This window comes from Protopterus annectens, chromosome 6.part0, assembly GCF_019279795.1.
Source record: "Protopterus annectens isolate FY-2018-M chromosome 6.part0, PAN1.0, whole genome shotgun sequence".
In the NCBI taxonomy this organism is placed as follows: Eukaryota; Metazoa; Chordata; order Ceratodontiformes; family Protopteridae; genus Protopterus; species Protopterus annectens.
The window spans coordinates 265,173,658-265,196,796 of NC_056737.1; the positions used below are offsets into that span (position 1 = coordinate 265,173,658).

Consider the following 23,139-nt stretch of genomic DNA (forward strand, 5'->3'; position numbering starts at 1 on the left):
CCAGGTTACATTTCACCTGGTCAACAAAGTAAACTGTACTGACATTTGTGCGACTGACAGATTGATAGATAAATATCTGCCTCAGTGACTGCTGGTTTGGTTGACAAAAGTGGCTTTTTTGCAGTGCTGGGTGTTTGTGTGTCAGTGATTGGGTATGTGGCTGAGTGAGTGTTGGAGTAGGCGTTAGGTAAAAGGAGTGTGTGTGTGTGTGTGTGTGTGTGTGTGTGTGTGTGTGTGTGTGTGTGTGTGTGTGTGTGTGTGTGTGTGTGTGTGTGTGTGTAGTAGCATACCTGTACTGTGTGGCAGTAGTGTTAAAAGAAAAAAAAATGTTAATGTAAGGTGCACAGTTAGGGTTAGCATACCTTACTAAGCTGGGCAGGGAGGCTCCACCTTAACAATACATGCTAACCCTAACCCTGCACCTTACCTTAAAAAACTTTACAGAACACTACAAGTATTCAAACAAATGTAAGCTGAATTTTTATAAGGTTGTGGTTACTACATCCAAAAAGGAAATTTGTTTCCTTTTTTGATATACAGGGTTTCAGTCATCTGTGTTGTCAGTATTAAAAGTGGTCAACATATTTACTTCGATGTTTTGTGTTTTGAATATTTAACATGTTGGCCATTCATGACATAATCCTCTACCAACAAAAGAACTTGAGAACTAAATCTTCACCATCAGATAAATAAAGCACAGTGAAGGGATAGGTTTATAACCCAGTTCCTCCAAAACCTCTGGAATAAACCTCCCCTGCATTTTAACCACTGTGACCTACCAGGTGAAAGGATGGGTACCCCCAAAATTACTACTGGTATGGCCCTCCTACAGAAATAAAATGTGGCTGGATGGAGGATACTGGCAAAGCATGCATGATTATAAGACTCAGTGACCTTGGAACATCTATTAAAAAATAAATAAATAAATAAATAGAAGAAAAAAAGTTATACACACACTTGAGGAATCAGTCATAGAAATAATTACAACATAACGGGTTTTGCTCTCACTTTGTTCCCACTCTCTTTCCCCCCAGGCTATTTGGTCCATCTTTTCTCCATTACCCAGACAGGGGCCAACCAGTAAGGGCCATCATTTAAACTACCAGAGGTGGTTAGCACTTGTTTTGTTTTTTTCAGCTCTGATCTCCCCAGACACACACTTCATAAAGCATTGGGACATACAATAGACCATCTGATCAAGAAGCCCTTTCACATCAGAAAGGAGCATTCCTTTCATGCAGCACTGCCCTACTCCATTCAATATGGAAGGTGACATCTCCTCACTCCCCAGAAGAAGCAAGCAGGACATTTCTCTTCACCCCTCCCCCAGCTCTCCCAGTTTCAGAGCTGCTAATCGAATACTAGTTGTGTCTCTCCCTCTCACTAAAATCACAACTCTATTCTTCCAGGCCACAGAGCAAGGCTGACTAGAGCTTAACTGACCAAACTAGTGTCAGGTCTTTGTGATCTTCAGCTAAAATGAAAATCAATGTGTATGAAAATCATAAGGATATTTGAAGCCAAAATGGGTGGTATACATTTCAGAAAGGGCCCAAATTCCCACCAAACATCTATCTGCAATTTTATAAAATATTTCAATCTAATAACAAATATTTAGGATATACAAGCTGATGGCCATACTTTTTATTTTTTTCATTTTTCCTATGGCACAATCAATCCACTAGGCTTAACTGAATCAAACAGTTGACTCCCACTACTCAACTAAGGACTCCTAGTCCAATTACTCTCTCACCAGGTGCCAATAACGTCAGGACATATTCAGAGCCATACAAGTAACATACCCTTTAGTTTAAGGTTTAAGATCCATGGTATTAGACAATTTGTCAGCCAAATCATATTCATATTTGTTAGCTACATTTTTTAACATCTTGTTCCCTGTGATACATGACCCCATTTGTTTCTCATAGAGAAAGAGCTGTTCTCAGCCCATTTGTCCCCTGTGAGGCAAGAGGCTGTCATCATCAAAGCTACTGGAACATTTTTACTTAAAGCCTAAACTCACCCCTGATGGTGATGTGGACTTCTGCTTCACCAATGACGGACTGTCTATCACCTTACTACAGAGTCACGTCTGCTCCCTAACACCCACCTACATACACCCCCACACATCCACCCCAACCCCTGCCAGGGCCTATTCTCGGGAAAGCAGCCTATGCCATTCTCCTGGTGCACCAGTTCACCACATGAGGAGAAGCCACAACAAGCATCCCTCTCTCTCCCTCTCAAGGAAGCTTGTTGATGCAAGTTGTGCACTTCTCACCCACCCCTTCCCAGCTTTCCCAGTTTCCAGAGCCGCTAATTAATATCGGGTCATGTGGGATGCAGTCTGGGGGCTTTCTCTCTCCATGTCACACAAACTTATTCTCATAAATTTTCCTTAGCAACTAAAGACTTATAGTATATAACAAACTGTTAGAGAAATATGTATTAATATGTGTATTAGTAATATGCTTAGTGCATTCAGAGCCTAAAAGAGTTAACACATTTATTCTATTTCATACTGCATAAATCTGTACAAACTGCAGTTGCTTTCTGACCTTGTATTGTCAGCTAAATCTTGCTTGTGCCTTGGAAATTTACTGAGAAGCAGATGATTTCTGCTTGCGTTAGGAAAATAATGAATAGAACAATACTGCTTATATGAAACTCAGACAAGAAGTTCCGCTGTGCTATGAGAACATACACAGCTGTAGAAGTAACAGATAATTAGGACAAAGCCTGCTTGAAAATATGAACTGCAATCAGCATTTGCTTGTATCTGTATTAGAAGAGTACCTTGAAATGTAACACTGTACAATAGAGGCTTGTAAGCGAAGTACTGGTCATCAAGGCCAGGTTGTTTTCTAAAGGTTTCTCACAAATCTAGTCATGTCAGCAGAAAATCTGAAGTAACACCTGCTGTAGTACAATGCTTAAAGTTGTGTTTGATTACGTCAGCTTAGAAGGCCATGTCTTGTAAAACAGTACAAGAATGAACATACTTCCTGTTAGTAGTTAGACAAATCCTTGTATTTGCATGTTTTTGTCTCCTTGATGCAAGTAAATTAAAGTGCCTTAACTGAACCTTACGTGTATTGGTCTTTGAAGTTTTTTCCTTTGACAGATTGGTCCTTCGGACCGGAAACCTTCGCCTCGGATCAGACAGGCCAGGTGGCTTGAAACCGTACGGGGAAGAAACCACATCTGTTCTTATTTGAAAAGTCCTCCGACTGAACTGTCGTACAAAAGAGGCCAGCCACTTTCTGATCTGCGACTGAAGGACGGGTTTACTCGAACCAGGTGATCAATCACGAAGGCTCAGGTAAGGTGAATCTACCTTCTTTTTCTGTTTTAGATCAGGGACTAGATTTGTATTTGTTCTGTTAAAGACTTTGTTTATAAGTCAGGGACAGAAAGATTACTGTCTTGTCATAGATCAGGGAAACAGAGCAGGTAGGCAGTCATTCTGAAGAGACTATAAAAATATCCGTGGTACCACGTAAAAATAAGGTGTTACGTAACAATTAAAAGGGTAGAACAAAATGGGTAATAATTGTACAAAAAGGTCGCAAAATACATGCAGTCACAGCGTGCTAATAATATTAAATATTACTCAAAGTGGGTTAATAAATATGAATTTGATGGTAAACTAGAAAAATCCTCGCTTGTCAAACTTGTCAAACAGCTTAAAACCAATTCTAAAGGTCGGGTAAAAAAGCAACGTCAATTAGGAATTCCTCAGGCACACAGGTGGATTGAGGAAGTAAACCGAAGGGAACAAAAGAGTAATAATTCAAAAGCAATGTTTTTAGATAAAGAGGATAATAACTTAGTAATAGCATCAGCCCCTCCGCCTCCCTTACCGGAGTATGAGGCAAGTGAACAAGTTAGTCCACCCCCGCGATATCCTACTGTCACTGTAAGTAGAGACGCTACAAAAGCGAAACCGTTTCTTAGAGATCCCGTTGAGACCAGGTCTCGAACACGGGCAGGAAATTCAAAAGGGGACATTGAGTTGTATCAAATGGGTAGAAATTCACAATCTATGAGTGAGGAAGAAATATGCCCACTTATAGAAGTGCCTAATCCTCAGGCAGGGCAAGAAGGTCAGGACCCAACTATTCTAGTGTATAGACCCTGGACTCCGGAAGACATCCGGAAAGCCACTGAGGGAATTCCCCATCCAAAAGTTAATTTTAGAAAGTTCTTAGAAGATTTGCAAGGAATGAGGCTGAGTTATAATTTAAACGGATAAGAGGTAGAAAAAGTAGTCAGACAAATTGTGGGACCAGATTGGCACATGATTAGTGGCGACTGGAATCCCCGTGACGCTGCATTCAGGCCCCTCCCACATAGCAGCGCAGAGTTAGACAACAGAGTGATAGGTCTTACAGACCGAATCTCTGAGAAATGGAAACCCAGGGCAGACTGGACTTGCATTAATCAATGCATCCAACAAGAAGGTGAGACTGTTGACAGATATTATGCCAGACTGTTGGAATGTTTTAATAACCACTGTGGAATGCAGGTTCCTGAAGACCAGACACATGATTCCCCATATGAGCAGCAGTTAAAGAATGCATTTTTGAAAGGCAGTATTGCGCCCATAAGCAGTTCTATTACAAAACACATGGTAGACCATCGTACAAGCAGATTACAGTCATTGCTTGAATATGCTAGGCAAGCCGAAAGGCATTTTAATAGCAAAAAGAAAAAGAAAGCCCAAGTATTTTCTGCAGAAGACGGAGCAGAAGTTCATGTAGTACAGTCCGGGAAAAAGGGCAAGAGAAATGCCCAGGGAAACAAACAATCTGATCAACGATCAGAGGACTTTGAAGGGCGAAAGAAAAGGGGTGAGTGCTTTAAATGTGATAAAAAGGGACACTTGGCAAGGGATTGCAAGAAAAATAAGAAGGGAACCACGGAAGATAAGGAGGGTGAGGACTGACTATATGATAGTCAGGAATCACTAGAAGGGGATAGCAGAGAAGGGACACATGAGAATGTGATAGAGGGAGTAGAAAATGTGACAGAAGAAATAGAGGAAGTGCAGGAAGTTACGGATAGCAAAGAAAATGAAATATTGGATTTGGCTTTATTGAGCTTAGAGTTCTATTTAGCAGACACAAAACCAGAAGTCACACTCCTGGGTAGAAGGAAGGGAAGTCACATTTTTGTGCGACTCAGGGGCCTCATGGACCCTGATACATCCCTCCAAGCTGCCAGAGAACTCAGAGTCACCTGATTACATATTAGTGAAAGCAGCTAATGGACAGCTGTATCGGGAGCCCCACTCTCATAATATTGTGATAACTGATCCTGTTTCAGGATTGACCCAGGAAAGCAAAATTGTTGTTTCTGCAAAATGCCCAGTAAACCTCTTGAGCAGAGACCTTATGCAGCTATTTGGTATAGCAGTAGTTCCGACTACGCAGGGTATGGAAGCACAGTGACAAATTGACACCTTTGCAGTGCAATCGGAGGGTGGATGTTTTATTGGTACAGCCAGGACTTGGTTACGACTGGTCCAGGGGCGGTGACCGAAGAGATGATGAACGTAGCCATCAGCAAGTTCCCCTCCCTCGACACTGATAGACAACATTTGTTGCATTGTACTCTGTATTATTGTAACACACCAGGACCTGATAAGGAATATGAGCAAGAATTGTTTAGAAACCGTGCAAACAGATTGATATTGCGTAATCTGTACTGGGACACAGAAGGGAACAGTGTAGTCAGCTGTTCATTGCCCCAGGAGTTCTTTGCACTTTATAAATCTAATCGATTACCACATGTTAGCTTAACTAAGGACAAAAATGTGAAATGGGTAGACTTGGGAGAAAAAGTCACGAGATGGGAGAAACAGACAGAGTTAGAACTATCAGAACAGGGAATACAAATGCAGAAGTTAATTGGATAACTCAGACCCGCCCAGCTGTACACTTGCAGTCTAGCAAGGACAGCTGATTAGCACTCCTATTGAAGGAGGAAGAGAATGCCTTACAGAATATACCAGAAACTCTCTGGTCAACAGGAAAATCAGATGTAGGACTTATTCATACAGCGGGACCAGTTACTATTACACCAAAGTCAGCATTTATACCACAAAAGAGACAATATCCCTTAAGAAAAGATGCAGAGGTAGGAATCAAACCGATTATAGCAGCTTTACTTAAGGAAGGGGTGCTGGTAGAATCTCCTGATTCACCATGTAACACACCCTTATTTCCTGTTAAGAAAGCGAATGGAGAGTGGCGTATGGTCCAAGATTTACAAGCTGTAAATAACACAGTAATACCAAGGACACCTACGGTGCCAGACCCACACACCCTGTTGAATGATTTAAAACCTCAACAGAAATATTTTTCTGTGGTAGATATCAGCAATGCGTTCTTTTCGATACCAAAACACCCTGACAGCCAGTATTGGTTTGCATTTACATTTCAGGGGAAAAGGTATACATATACGCGACTACCACAGGGGTATTGTGAAAGTCCAACAATATTCTCACAAGAAATGGCAAGTAACTTGGCGGAATTTACCCCACCAAGAGGTAGTCAGATTTTGCTTTATGTTGATGATATCCTGCTGGCGGCCCCCACCTAGCAAGATTGTAAAGAAGATACCATAGCGCTATTACAATTTTTAGCCACTGAAGGACATAAAATAAACAAAAATAAACTGCAGCTTTGGAAAAAACAAGTTAAATACCTAGGATATGTAATATCCAAGGAGGGTATGACATTGGATGAGGACAGAAAAATAGCGATTTTGCAAGCACCAAAACCCACTACCAAGAAGGAAATTATGTCCTTCCTGGGTACGACTAATTTTTGTCGGAGCTGGATTCCAAACTATGCTTTGGAATCTGCACCGCTGACTAACCTGGTTTATAAAAAGCCTATGGCAGCACAGGATTTGTTACAATGGACACCAGAAGCAGAATCTGCTTTCTGTAAACTGAAACAGTTAATAGCGTCCTCATTAGTTTTGGGATTACCAAACTATCATAAACGTTTTTTCCAAACTGTAGATTGTAAGCAAGGTTATATGACATCAGTGTTAACACAGCAGCATGGGGACAAGCAACACCCTATTGCTTACTATTCATCACAACTGGACCCAGTGGCACGGTCTTTACCTCACTGTGTATAAGCAGGAGTTGCAGCTGCAATGGCAGTACAGGCTTCGGCCTCAGTAGTGTTGTTCCACCCTCTCACATTGACAGTGCCTCATGCAGTCGCAATTATTTTACTACAAGAAAAGGTAGCATATCTTTCCCCTGCTAGGCATCTTTCCTGTATGACTATATTGTTGAGCCAACCTCATATGACAATTGAACAATGTACGACTTTGAACCCTTCTACCTTGCTCCCAACCCCTGCAGATGGCACACCACACAGCTGCCTGCAGGTGATTGAGCAAAAGACACTACCTAGAAAAGATCTTATGGATGTTCCCTTGGATGATGCCGAGGTGACATATTACGTGGATGGCTCATGCAAAAGGGGTCCTGCAGGACAGAACCTAGTGGGATATGCAGTAGTTTCTGACACAGACATTATAGAAGCGAAATCATTACCACACAGTTTATCTGCACAGGCAGCAGAATTGATTGCCTTGACACGGGCATGTACCTTAGCAAAGGGTAAATGTGTAAACATTTTTACTGACAGCCAGTATGCTTTCTCTACTGTACATGTTTTTGCGCAACAGTGGAAAAATCGAGGAATGATAACATCTACTGGCAAACCGATTAATCATGCACAGTTTATTTTAGAGCTTTTAGAATCTATTCAGTTACCTCAGAAAGTAGCTATTTGTAAATGCACAGCTCATACCAAGCAACAGGACAGGATTTCAAAAGGTAATGCGAGAGCTGATACAGCTGCAAAGCAGGCAGCTTCAGAAGCATTTCTTTTGAATGAGGAATTACAACCCTCTGAGATTTTAGACTTAGAAATGTTAAAAACAATGCAGACACTTACTATGAAAGTTGAAAAACAAAGATGGGTAAAATGAGGAGCAATTCTTGAAAAGGGGCTGTACATCTCTAAAGAAAGGAAACCGATATTGCCATCTAATTTGTTTAGATATGCAGCTTTGTTGAGCCATGGGCAGAGCCATGTCTCAACAGGGGGGATGGTACAGCTGGTGAACCGAGTGTTCACAACATATGGCTTCTCAAATTACTCTAAAAAATTCTGCGCAGTAAGCCACGTTTGTAATAAACATCATGCACAAGGGGCATTAAAGCCCAAGCAAGGGAGTTTTCCTATACCACCGTATCCGTTTCATACTATCTGTATGGATTTCATAGAGCTGAATAAATGTGAAAATAAGAAGTATTGTCTTGTCATTGTAGATATGTTTTCCAGATGGGTGGAAGCCTTTCCGACTAAAAATCCAGATTCTACAACGGTGGCCAAAGTCCTTGTCAAAGAAATCATCCCTAGATTCGGCATTCCAGAAAGGATCTACAGTGACAATGGCACACACTTCATGAACCAGACCATACAACAGCTAAGTAGATTTTTCGGTATTTCTTTAAAAAAATATTGTGCATATCACCCACAATCTGCAGGGCTAGTAGAGAGGCATAATGGGATTTTATAAAGTAAGTTAAGGAAGTTAATATCAGAAACGCAGAGAAACTGGGTGTACTGTCTGCCCCTGGCACTGTTGAGCATGAGAACTGTTCCAAATGCAAAAGGATAGACTCCTTTCGAAAAGCTCTTTGGAAGGGCTTATCATATACCTCAGTGGAAATCTCTCATGCCCGCAGACCAAGAAGCTGATGGTACATTAGCAGAGTATATGCGTAAGTTATTAAATTCTAAACATTTGTTGCAGTTAAATTCTGTTTCAGATAAAGAATGAACCGGACCGTCAGAAGTGGCAGTGTCCCCTGGAACTTGGATCTGGGTGAAGGTGATTAAGAAAAAGAATTGGACGTCTCCGAAGTGGGAAGGCCCATATCAAGTACTTTTGTCAACACCCACTGCAGTCAAGATAGCGGAGTATGCCTCTTGGATCCACCTGACGCACTGTAAATTAGTTAAAAACTTTGAACTGGACAAAAATCTTGTTACATGCCAAGAGTAAAAATGATAAGAGTCCAGAAGAAACAGGAATGCAGAACAACCCTTTCCTCAGAAGTATTGCATAATCATCCTGTTAACTGTACTAGTGATTATAATATTTTTGCTGTGGCCTTTCCTTTTCCCAGCCACACAGACTGAACTGAATAAACGTGAAGCATTACTCGTAGATTGGCATCCAAACTTTAACACTTACCAGGCAATTAAATATGTGTATGCTGAGACTTTCAATGTTTCGAATTGCTGGATTTGCACAGCTTTGCCGACAGCATACGGGGGGGGGGTTATTAATGACTACGGTCCCCCTAGGGGTCAATGAGATCTGGGAAAACTTGATTTATGATACCTCAACCATTACAGCGCAAGATAAAATAGCATTACACTTGTCTGTTCCACAAAAGGGAACTGTGTGTTTTTATAAAAATGATACTGTTCAGGTGGGTTGGAGCAATTGCAATGTGACTGTTCCTTATAGACGTTATACTAAAGGAAACAAAGTAGATCTTTATTGTAATACAAATTATGATTCATTTCTTGAATTGATGCATAAAACACTTGATGAAGTAAAACATAATTCTGTACTTTATAAACAGCTGTCTATAATTGATAGAAAAATGTTTCAAGCAGAGCGAGTGTATATTCATAGCAGGGTTACTACTAAAGTAGAGGACTGTTATTTTGTGTGTGGCAGAAAGGCATACAAATGGTTACCTGAGAATTGGTCCGGCCATACGACACACTGCAGTTTTGCCTTGAGGAAAAATTTGAAATGTCCGAGAGGCCGTCAAGAAACCTGAGAATCCTGTGGGACAAATCGATGCGTGTTGGAAAGACCATCATTCCCTAGGCAAAGGGCTGACACAAATGGACTTGAGTGATAGCATTATATCGTGGGCAGGTACATTACCAGCATATGGAGCGGTGAAATCGATCTGGGAGCTGAGAAAACTGTCGAAACTTCTCGAAGTAATGAGCAATGCAACTTTTTCTGCTCTCGAATTGGTGACTGATGAACTGAATGCTATGAGAACTGTAGTGCTCCAAAACCGCATGGCTCTTGACTTCACCCTAGCGGCGAGAGGTGGTACGTGTGCTTTAATCCAATAAGAATGCTGTTCACATATTCCTGACCATAAACACGAGATAGACAATCATCTTGAGGTGATTCAGCAAGTGTTGGCCATGACCAAACCAGGCCCAAACCCACTGACGGACTTTTTCCAGAAATGGTTTGGGGGGTGGGGTACCATCCTAATGAACATCCTGATTGCCATTTGTGTAGGTATGCTCCTACTGGGAGTATGTGTTTGTTGTGGTATCCCCTGCATGAAAAAATTGATCAAAGACTTTATAGACATGTCAGTTTCTGAAACCTTATATCAAAGTACTGAGTTTGAAGAACTGTTAAAAGATTGAAAATGCTTTCATAAGTTTAAACCGAATGTCTCTCTTAACTGCAAATCCTGAGTGGAATAGGTTAGGAGAAGAAAACACACTGTTTCTGCTTATTTTGAAAGTAGAATAAAAGTATTAATAGGGGGGAAATGTTAGAGAAATATGTATTAATGTGTGTATTAGTAATATGCTTAGTGCATTCAGAGCCTAAAAGAGTTAACACATTTATTCTATTTCATACTGCATAAATCTGTACAAACTGCAGTTGCTTTCTGACCTTATATTGTCAGCTAAATCTTGCTTGTGCCTTGGAAATTTACTGAGAAGCAGATGATTTCTGCTTGCGTTAGGAAAATAATGAATAGAACAATACTGCTTATATGCAACTCAGACAAGAAGTTCCGCTGTGCTATGAGAACATACACAGCTGTAGAAGTAACATATAATTAGGACAAAGCCTGCTTGAAAATATGAACTGCAATCAGCATTTGCTTTTATCTGTATTAGAAGAGTACCTTGAAATGTAACACTGTACAATAGAGGCTTGTAAGCGAAGTACTGGTCATCAAGGCCAGGTTGTTTTTCTAAAAAGTTTCTCACAAATCTAGTCATGTCAGCAGAAAATATGAAGTAACACCTGCTGTAGTACAATGCTTAAAGTTGTGTTTGATTACGTCAGCTTAAAAGGCCATGTCTTGTAAAACAGTATAAGAATGAACATACTTCCTGTTAGTAGTTAGACAAATCCTTGTATTTGCATGTTTTTGTCTCCTTGCTGCAAGTAAATTAAAGTGCCTTAACTGAACCGTGTATTGGTCTTTGAAGTTTTTTCTTTTGACACAAACTGTCTGCCAGCTTGAGTTAATACGCACACATTATTCTATGTTAAAATTAACATGTTAAATGGTGAAAATCTAATCTCTGTTTCAGATATGGCTCCAGCCTGGAATTTGTAAAGTAATGCATTCTCATTTCTAAATGTGATTCATGCAGCAGTTGCCAAACAGCTGCCATGGCCTCCATAGACTAAGACAACCACAATTTAATCATCACTATTTAAATTTAAACAGAATCATGCATTTCACTCTTTAAAATACTGTGATAAATACAACCAACCAGTTAATTCCAAAATTACATCTTTAATTAATAAATAACCTACCTATAGACTGAGGATATAAAAGTAGACTGTGGAAAATATGGCTAGCCTATAATTTTTCCTTTTTGATATGTTACTGCTGACAATTATTAATATTCCATGACATCTACTACTCTAAATACAAAATCTGCATCACGACTGGGGGGGCATTGGACTTTTCCAGAATGGTTATATTGTTCCCAAAAATACACAGATATCTTAACAGTTTCTTGTATTAACTCAAAACAGCCATTATCTGGGCAAACCTCAAACTTCATTTCAAACAAATGTTCAGTATCTACTTAAAATAGGATAGTTGCCTCCATTTTAAATGCAAATTAAAAATAGCCCCGTTTTAAATGCAAATTAAAAATAGCTCCATGTTAATTATTTCTGCCCCAGGAGAAGTCTGCGTTATTAAAAACTAGGCCAATAATGTGGTAATAGCACATAAAATGTGGCCAATAACATGGCAATTATCACAGAAAATTTGGAACTATTTCATCATGAAAACTTCCACAAATGGAGAGAGATTTGTCAGAATTATTCAAAAACATGATGACCAGTGTAACAATTTGCAGTATTTGCATTCTTATAGATTGTTTTGTGATTTAACAAATATGACATATTTCACTACAAAAGGATAGTCTGATACAACACAATTTTTGTAGTTGTTATAAATCTAATTGTTATACTCTACTTTTGTTGTCTGTTGCTATTTTTACAGCCTTTATAAGATGCAGACTTAAAAAAGAAAAAGAAAATATGTTTATTAAAGAAAAAAAGACATTAAAAGCCATGTTAAAATGTAGAGAGTGAACACCTTCAGGAAAAAGCTACATGTGGTGATCCCTAACCGGGAAAAGCCAAAAGACACAAACAAACATTAAAAAAAAAAAAGATTCAACTTGTTTTACATGCTATAAAAAGGAAGTAAGAAAAACCATACCAACTGTAAAGTTCAAACAGACAGAAGATAAAAAGCATGTAAAAAACTGTGATTTATAACGAGTACAGAGATATTATACAGAGTCCACACAAAAAAAAAAAATTCCCAAAAGCAGTACAGTAAACTGGCACCCATAGGGATTGGTACATACCAGATAACTGAACTTTCTTGTGAGTTACTATTAAAAATAGGCCTGACTAATACTATATCCTGTACTATTTGTTTGCTTTGCCTTGTTTTCAGGTTACGGAGAGAAGGAATTTATTCCTATCTTCCTTTTTAAAACTCAAACTCTAAAAACATAAGGTATGTTTCTGTGGGGAAGGGGGGACAGAAAGTTTAACACATGAAAATTGTACTATATTTCTTTGATATTTTTTTGCCTGTTGCTTGAGTGCACCACTTGCCCAAGTTCTGGTTAACTGAGAGTTTACTGTACCATTCTGGTTCACAGAAGTTTTAGTACTCATAAGCAAGACACAAGAAGTCCACATTTCACACATTCACGGGTGAAGTACCCAAGGAAAGTGTATGTATATTCTAACTATTAGATGTAGAAATCAATGTCTAAGCAGTAACCACTTGAAATGTCAGGACCCATTACAGCAAGTCCTGAAACACGGTGACTGAATGGCTTGGAAAAAAGGACTTGCATACATGAAGTCTGAGACTGCCATTTCCCAGAATATTTCCTTTTCTCCAAGGATCTCAGAAATGGTAAACATAAGTTTGCGGGTGTGGAGTGCAAGGGGACATGCCCCAGTAAAAAAGAAGTTTACAGAAGACTGATATTTAATATTTTCTCTTCTGGATTTTCAACTTTTTTTCCAGACATTTCAATAGGGAGCCGTTTAACCTACTGGAAAGCATTAGGAAAGAGTATTATGTTTCATCTCTCTCAGATACAAAATACTACACAGACTTTGATTCCAGTTATTTAGCCTTACAAGTAATTTCTGTTAACTCTGTAGGGTTGAACATCTAACTACTGAAATGCATTTCCCTTCTGTCATAATCTGACTTAAAATGTAAAAACATAAAAGTTATGCCTTTTTTAATTAAACAGAAAACCATCACAGGTTATTTAAGGATTACATAAAATGGCCAAATAACTACACATGTACACTGCTGTATAAGGAAAGTATATGAGCTATTTTCATTTAACTTGACCTATAAATTAATGAAAAGAAGTTATTTTACGTAAAGTTAGTACGTAAATCCCAGTCCAGGTTAGGCAGAGTCCCTCACTGACTCTCTTCAAGAGGAATCTTGATGAGTGGATGGGAGATCGTAGGTTTACCCTGGGTATCACTTCTGTGTCACTGTTAGACAGAGGCACAGTAAAGTAAACCTCAAAAAAGGGCATAGTAAAATTCATTTTAATGAGTGGCGAAAGCCAAACACACTCTGGCTAGGATTACAAATGCCCTAGGGCAGATAGCCTAGTATGAAGCTATGAACCTATTTATCTGCAATATTTTTAATTAATAAAAGCAGACAGATATAAGTCAGTTTTCTATATCTGTTATATCTATTAAGGGATACTGTACAAACACAGACACTTTTCAGTGACAAATGTCACCTGTTTAACATATTTACATGTACACCCCTAAACATGGCTTGCTGGTTGTCCATAATGAGGTTTTAAAGCAAAACCAAATAAAAGATGAAATATCCCAGGCCATATACTCAGCAGTAAGCAAATGTACACTGAACCAAATCAGTATTTTGCTTCACTTTCTGCATGCACAAAAAGGTGCTGTACACCTCCTAATATATGGTACAAAATGAATGTGTGATTTTTTTTTAAACAGATACTAGGGAGATCTACGTAGTACAGGGAAGTTAGCAAGGGCATATTAATACAATACAGGCAAAAGACAGAGCTGCAGATCTAGCAGATGATTTTCCTAAAATATGAAAGCCTATTCAAACAAACAGGAAGGAAAACATCAGCTTTTATTAATGCATATTCTTTCTGCCATTCCACAGGCTGAGAGTGAAGGAGAAAGATGCTACCCACCTGGCCAAGCAATCACGGAAATCTAAAGGTTGAGAGGTATAGTGAAGAGATGCTATGCACCTGGCTAATCATTCTGCAGAATTTTATGCTCTGTCGACATAAAATCTACCCAATTTGTGGAATACTATGGTATAGAAAGCCCATGAATATATTTAAGACTAAAAAAAGTGTATAGCTTCATGTGGGTGAGTGCCACAGCACCACTGAAGAGTAAGAAATATTTTTTATTTTTTTCCCCTTAATCTTGGGAGGCAACCAGATCTGGGCAGTAGATGGGTTTGCAAGGTAAATTAAGTACCTGACACCCATGCGTTCCTTGTAAAACTTGTAGTTTTCTGCTAAATAATAACAGCCATTTGAGTTTCAGACTAAACAAAATGTGTTATACTAATAACTAAGTATGTAAGAGCAACACTTAAAATTTGTACCTAATTTTGCCCACCCTACACATACCAGTATATTTTAAACTTTGTCCTCGATTCTTGTTCTAAAATGTTTTCAGGTTAAGTTTTATGTAGACAAACTAGGTATAATTTGCTAGGGCTGTCTGCAGAGGAAAATAATTTACTTGTTATTCTGGATTTACAGGCTAAATGTTATCTGTGGGAAGTAATTTGGAATATATATATATATATATATATATATATATATATATATATATATATACACACACACATATATATATATATATGTGTTTGTGTGTGTGTGTGGTTACAGTTTGTGGGTAATAAAGCTGAAATACATTGCATGCCCCTCATTACTTTTTATCAATCAGGCATCTAAAGTGTACACAGATGTGTCTGTAATTGCTGGATGGGCATGGGGGCTCTCTCTAAATTTAAATACCGATTGCTCAGTTTAAATAATCACTATCTGGCTTGCGAAGACTAGTATGCATTTAAGTGAAGTAAGACAGAATACTTTATTACTGTGACCATTCTTCATCATCATCATCAACAACCCGCTTTTTCCTCATTTTCTACATGGTGTCCTGTTAACTGTTGCCAAATCTCTCTATTCTATTCCACACTCCTGTTTCTTCAACACTCATGCCCAGCTGTCGCGAATATTCTCTCACAATCCATCCACCTTTTTGTTGGACACCCTCATTTATTCTTACCTTCTTCCTGTCTGTCCCAATTTCTTTTTTCAGATTGTCTTCTAATTTTCTGCCCATATGCACAAGCCACCACAATCTGTTCTCTTTTGATCTTTTCTGCACTTGGCACTATTTTGGCTTTTGCTCATGTCCTCATTTCTTTGTCTGTCACACAGTGTGCATCCTACCACCCTTATCAGGCACTTCATTTCCATCACCTCTAGCTTTCTCATCTCCTTTGCCTTTACTGCCAAGGTTTCTGTACTATACAGTAGTAATGGTCACACCACTGTTTTGTACACTTTACAGTTCAGCTTCTTTATCATTTTTCTGTCATATACTACATCTGACACTGTGCCAGTTGGCTGCTCTGATTCTAGATTTGACCTCTTAATTCAGACTTCCCTCTTCCTCAACCACCCCTCCCAGATACATAAAGCTACTAATCTGCTCCACTGTCTTCCCTTCTATCTCAATTCTAAGCTTCTTCTGCTTTCCTCAATTTGCTCCCATTACCACTGTCTTATCTGTACTTAGTTTCATCCCGTCTGCCTTCAGTTTTTCATTCCATCCCCTATCCTCTGCTGAAGTTCTTGCTCAGTCTGCCTGTAATGCCACATTGTCTGCATACAGCAACTTTGCTGATCTCTACCCTCTGACCTGTTTGCTAATGTAGTCCATCACCAGCATGAACAGCAGTGGGCTCTCAGCTGAACCCTGGTGCAAACTCCCACTGGTAACCCCTATGTGAGACCGAACACTGTTCTTAATTGAGTCAGTGGGTCCTCGTACACAGCCTGCACTAATTTTACCAATGTTTCAGGAACTTCGAACTACCGCAGTACTGCCCTTTCTTGAGACCTTATTGCATGCTTCCTCCAAGTTTAGGAATGCCCAGTTGGACTCTTTCCTCATCTCTAGGTTCTTCTCAATTATCTCACTCACTGCAAACATCAGGTCAGTTTTGCTGCATCCTGATCTGAATCCAAACTGCTCATCTCCCATCTATTTTCTACTACTGCCAGTGTATTCATTTTTCATATCTTAATGCTGCTTATTTTACTTTTTATGAGTGTATACCTTTCAGACATTTATATATTAGCTTGTTGAATAAAGATAAGACAGTCAATCAGTGCACATGATGCTTAAATTCCTTAGTTTTTTCCTGCAAGACCGCCAATTTTATAAACTGAGCAAGCTCCCAGTTTATGCTTGCATTCCAACCCTTATTTTGTTTTACTTCTAAAAGATATCTGCAAAACGTTTCACATTTAGAGAGAAAAAAATAGAGGTGATAGTCTAATAATGGAAATGTGGCTTATTATTTTAGGGTTCTGTTACTGCATTGATTTTACATAGTGGTCTAATAAAACAGACACACTTTTTTTATTTCATCTAACAATGTTCTGAATTTATAAAAGCAATAATTTGAATCTATAAAATACACGCATTGTTTTTCTTCTATACATAGTTCTCAACCAACCCAGCCACTGGGGATGCACAAGCCAGTGCATTTCTTTGTGCCGGTCCCAAGCCCAGATAAATGGGGAGGGTTGCGTCAGGAAGGGCATCCGGCGTAAAACTTCGCCAAAACATTTCATGCAGTCACGAAGAAAAATTTTTATACCGGATCGGTCGAGGCCTGGGTTAACAACGACCGCCACCAGTACTGTTAGCCTACAGGGTGCTGGCGGAAATTGGGCTACTGTTGGCCAAAGGAGGAGAAGAGGCGGAAGACATGGCCGAAGGCAGGAGGAGAGGAGAAAGGCTAGGACTGTGGTAGTGAGGGTCGGAACTTTGAATGTTGGCAGTATGACTGGTATAGGCAGAGAGCTAGCTGATATGATGGACAGAAAGAAGGTTGGTATATTGTGTGTGCAAGAGACCAGATGGAAGCTGAGCAAGGCTAGGTGTATCGGAGGTGGGTTCAAATTGTTTTATCATGGTGTGGATGGGAGGAGAAATGACGTAGGAGTTATTCTGAAGGAACAGTATGCTGAGAGTGTTTTGGAGGTGAAAAGAGTGTCGGACAGAGTGATGTTTATGAAGCTGGAAATCGATGGTGTAATGATGAATGTTGTTAGTGCATATGCTCCACAAGTTGGGTGTGCAATGGATGAGAAAGAAAAATTTTGGAGTGAATTGGATGAAGTGATGATGACTGTACCCAAGGGTGAGAGAGTGGTGATTGGAGCCGATTTCAATGGGCATGTTGGTGAAGGGAACAGAGGGGATGAGGAAGTGATGGGTAGGTATGGTGTTAAACAAAGGAATGCAGAAGGTCAGATGGTAGTGGATTTTGTGAAAAGGATGGACATGGCTGTGGTGAATATGTATTTTAACAAGAGGGAGGAGCATAGGGTGACATAAAAGAGTGGAGGAAGATGCACACAGGTGGATTATATCTTATGTAGGAGGGCCAGTTTGAAGGAGATTGGAGACTGTATAGTGGTGACCGGAGAAAGTGTCGTTAGGCAGCATAGGATAGTGGTTTGTAGGATGACATTGGTTATCAAGAAGAGGAGGAGTGTGAGGGCAGCACCAAGGATCAAGTGGTGGAAATTGAAAAAGGGTAATTGTGAGGTGGAGTTCAGGGATGAGTTAAGGCAGGCACTGGGTGGCAGTGAAGAGTTACCAAATAGCTGGGTAACTACAGCAGAGCTAGTAAGGGAGACGGCTAGAAAGGTGCTTGGTATCACATCTGGACAAAGGAAGGACGACAAGGAGACACGGTGGTGGAATGAGGAAGTACAGGAGTGTATACAGAGAAAGAGGTTGGCAAAGAAGAAGTGGGATTGTCAGATAGATGAAGAAAGTAGACAGGAGTATAAGGAGATGAGGTGCATGGCAAAGAGAGAGGTGGCGAAAAATAACGCATATGAAGAGTTGTATGAAAGGTTGGACACTAAGGAGGGAGAAAAGGACCTGTACCGATTGGCTAGACAGAGGGACCGAGCTAGGAAAGATGTGCAGCAGGTAAAGGTGATAAAGGATAATGAGGGAAACATACTCACAAGCGAGGAGAGTGTGCTGAGGAGATGGAAAGAGTACTTTGAGGGGTTGATGAATGAAGAGAATGAGAGGGAGAGAAGGTTGGATGATGTAGGGATAGTAAATCATGAATTATAATGGATAAGCAAGGAGGAAGTAAGGATAGCTATTGTTTAGGTGAAATGGCAGTGGAATTTTTAACCAGATTGTTTAATGAAATCTTGGAAAGTGAGAGGATGCCTGAGGAATGGAGAAAAAGTGTTTTGGTACCGATTTTTAAGAATAAGGGTGATGTGCAGAGCTGTAGTAACTACAGAGGGATAAAAATGATCAGGAGAAAAAGTGTTTTGGTACCGATTTTTAAGAATAAGGGTGATGTGCAGAGCTGTAGTAACTACAGAGGGATAAAAATGATCAGTCACAGCATGAAGTTATGGGAAAGAGTAGTGGAAGCAAGGTTAAGAAGGGACGTAATGATTAGTGATCAGCAGTATGGTTTCATGCCAGGAAAGAGCACTACAGATGCGATCTTTGCTCTGAAAGTGTTGATGGAGAAGTACAGAGAATGTTGGAAGGAGTTGCACAGTGTTTTTAGACTTAGAGAAAGCATATGACAGGGTGGCTAGAGAGGAGTTATGGTATTGTATGAGGAAGTCAGGAGTGTCAGAAAAGTATGTAAGAGTGGTACAGGATATGTACGAGGGTAGTGTGACAGCGGTGAGGCCTGCGGTGGGAGTGACGGATGCGTTTAAGGTGGAGGTGGGGTTACATCAAGGATCAGCTCTGAGCCCTTTTTTATTTGCAATGGTGATGGACAGGTTGACAGACGAGATCAGACAGGAGTCCCCGTGGACTATGATGTTTGCAGATGACATTGTGATCTGTAGTGAGAGTAGGGAACAGGTGGAGGAGACCCTGGAGAGATGGAGATATGCTCTAGAGAGAAGAGGAATGAAGGTCAGCAGGACTAAGACAGAATATATGTGTGTGAATTAGAGGGAGGATAGAGGAATGGTGAGGATGCAAGGAGTAGAGGTGGTGAAGGTGGATGAGTTTAAATACTTGGGGTCAATAGTTCAGAGTAACGGTGAGTGTGGAAGAGAGGTGAAGAAGAGAGTACAGGCAGGATGGAGTGGGTGGAGAAGAGTGTCAGGAGTGATTTGTGACAGGCAGTACCTGTAAGAGTGAAAGGAAAGGTCTACAAGAGGGTAGTGAGACCAGCTATGTTATATGGGTTGGAGACAGTGGCATTGACAAAAAGGCAGGAGTTTGAGCTGGATGTGGCAGAATTACAGATGTTAAGATTTGCACTGAGTGTGACAAGGGTGGACAGGATTAGGAATAAGTATATTAGAGGGTCAGCCCAGGTTGGAAGGTTTGGAGACAAAGCCAGAGAGGCACGATTACGTTGGTTTGGACATGTGCTGAGGAGGGATGCTGAGTACATTGGGAAAAAGATGCTAAGGATGAAGCTACCAGGTAACAGGAAAAAAGGAAGGCCTAAGATAAGGTTTATGGATGTGGTGAGAGAGGACATGCAGGTGGTTGGTGTGACAGAGCAAGATCCAGAGGACAGGAAGAAATGGAAACAGGTGATCTGCTGTGGCGACCCCTAACGGGAACAGCCGAAAGAAGACAATGAGGACATAGTTCTTGTCCAATTAGGGACAGAGCTAGAAAGAATCTAGGACAATCAGGGTCACCTTTAAAATATTAGTACTGTTAACTTGAAACACACTGTCAGAATAAAAAAATGTAAATTATATATATTTTCTGAAGTAAAATAAATCTATATTTCTTAATTATTGTCATTATCATACCCCTCAGCTGTACAGATTTTCACAGAATGTCCTGCTTTTGGTCTCATACTGTTGGTCTGTTTTTTTTCATAAAACTGTGGTTTTCTGACAAATTAGTGGTAAATAAAGACTTAAGTTCAGAAATAATGACAGACTTCATATCCTTCAGAAAATTCACACTAATGCAAAACCTGTTGTTCTACCAACTTTCTGAGTATGTACAAGCATGCACCTCTCAACTTCTTAGACCATGACAGCCATACATAATGGGGGCCAAACGCCCAAAAATATGGAAAATTTTTACTTAAAAAGGTAATAGAACGGGTTTTGCAGTGACATACATTTTCTGAAGGGTATTAAGTCTGAAACACAAACTCTATTTTCTGACTTCAGTCCTCAATGGTTTGCCAATAATTTACTAGAAAACCACAATTTTATGAGAAATAGACCAAAAATAGGAAGCAAAATATCTGGACACTGCAAAAGCACTACACAGCTGAGTGGTACTCAAGAGCAATATATTACCCCTATTTTGGTGCCTTTGTCTCACGTTTACTTACGGGTTTGTCCAGATTTCTTGCCGTAAGACGTTGAGAAATTACTTATTACATGAAGTCACCACATTTTATGCAAAAATCACCAGTTTTCGTACGCATTAAAAGGGAAAGGTTAAAATCATCCAAAATCAAGAACGTCCCTGAAAATCAAGGGCAGCCGAAATGCATGTTTCTATGCAGTAAATGTCATTTATATGACTTTTATTAGTTTCCAAGGAGTCCTTCTTTAAGTGGGCGTAAACAACATCGCACAGCTTGTTACAGAAGGGGCGTGGCGACATACTACGATCCGTTTTACAACTGGGTGCTAACTAAATGAAAATACCGCCACATACCAACGCATAACTTGTTGCGACGTTCAAATTATATATTGAATGACAACCTAAATTATGTTTCTGATTTTGGCCCTTCATCCCGCCCTCCGCCTGTTGTGTTTTGGCTTTGTCTGCAATCTTTGAGCATTGATAAAAAAAAAGACTATTCTTACATTTCTGGAAAGGTTAGTCTTACCCGGGGGTAGGAAAAGTGTTCCTCTAATCCTTCCTTCTCTCACCGGCATCCTCATTATTCCTTCTTTCATAAACCATCTTTCCGTAGTACATTTTGCCAAAAGCTGTCCAGAAACGCTAGCGCCTTCATGTACTTCAATACCAATAATGTAGGGGGTTTCAACATTCCTCTTTGCCATGCGCTTGTACGGGGTTTTGGAAGCCAGTGACCAAAAAAGCCCCATAGGCTCTATGCCCGAAAAGCTCCCATCCAGGGCTGGACTGCGTGATAAGTCCAGCTCCCCATTCTTTTCCGCCTGATATAGAGCTGAAGACTCAAATGGTTCCCCAGACTCATCTACCAGTGTGGCCTTAAGAGTGACATGCTGTTTAGGCAACAATCCATTCACTAAAATCTGCACGGGTTCATCAAACAAACTTCTGGCAGAAGGAAAAACTCTCACCGACACGGACATTGCTGCTAAATTAGCAAATGTACGGTTTGACAAGCTGGACAAAAAGCTGTTATTATAACTCCTAAAAATCATGCTTCCCGACGCGTACATTGTTATTACAACTCCCCCACTGTTATCTTTTGGAAAGACTTTAGTGTCACAGGCATAATTAATTCAGTACACGAGCAATGACAATCTCTCACAGTTTGTCAAACTACGGTGGCCTTAGCTCGTTTGGTCTTATCTCTCACTCGGTGCGGTAATAGTGTACACTAGATGGCGGCAGTGTAGTTCCGTAAGTCTGAGGAATGGTACGGCCATGGCGTAGTTTGACTGTGGATCGCTACCGCCGCAACCTTCTAAAAGACAACAGTCACGGTAGTAAGCAAGTAAGTAGGTTATATTATGTGGTGTCATACCTCCTAGCTGTCCAGATTGTTGCCTAATATTTTTCATCTGTTTCTCATAGGTCTCAACCTTCCATGTCCAAAACGAGGAACACTAGCCCTCATAATGTGGAACAAATGGGCAAAATGTGGAACACATATGGCCTACTAACAACTTCAACTAAGAAGGTCATAGGATGGTTAAAATATTCTGGTTTTACTTATAAAGATCTTTTAATGAATTAATATGATTAATTTCTATTTACAATGGATTTCACTTAAAAAAATTCCTAACACTGAATGTGTGACATAGTCTTTAAATGTGGATCTTTGAGGAATTTCGAGGAACATGAACTTTTTAAAACCCCAAATGAGGTACGTTCCTCGTAATGAGGTGCACTTGAGAGGTGTGCTGTTTCTCATAAACGTGTGGTTTTCTGGCAAAACATTGATGACTAAAGTCAGAAAATAATGGCAGACATTTTAGTTTCAGACTTCATATCCTTCAGAAAGTTCATGTTAATGCAAAAGCTGTTATTCTATAAACTTTCTAAGCTTGTGAGAACAATATTTTAAACGAGTCGCTATTTTTGGGCTTTTGTCTCCCCCAATTATTTGTGGTTTTGTCCAGATAGCAAATGTCTATTTAAAAAAAAGCAATAGTGAAGAGCGACTGGCCAAAAGGTATAGCACATGTGACAAAAATATAAAAAAAACGTTAATTACTGTTGCCCTTTTTCACTTCTTAAATTTAACTAGTT

General features: G+C 39.8%; 1 protein-coding gene across 1 annotated transcript in view; it reads right to left on the bottom strand.

The window, feature by feature from the left end:
• LOC122804251 (acyl-coenzyme A thioesterase 1-like) overlaps window positions 1–22,243 on the bottom strand; it is a 93,899-nt gene extending 71,656 nt beyond the window's left edge. Inside the window, exon 1 of the mRNA XM_044074011.1 lies at window positions 21,560–22,243. Coding sequence (XP_043929946.1) covers window positions 21,560–22,103 — 544 coding nt within the window. The 5' untranslated portion in view covers window positions 22,104–22,243. The remainder of the gene's footprint in view (window positions 1–21,559) is intronic.
• Between the last annotated feature and the right edge of the window lie 896 nt (window positions 22,244–23,139).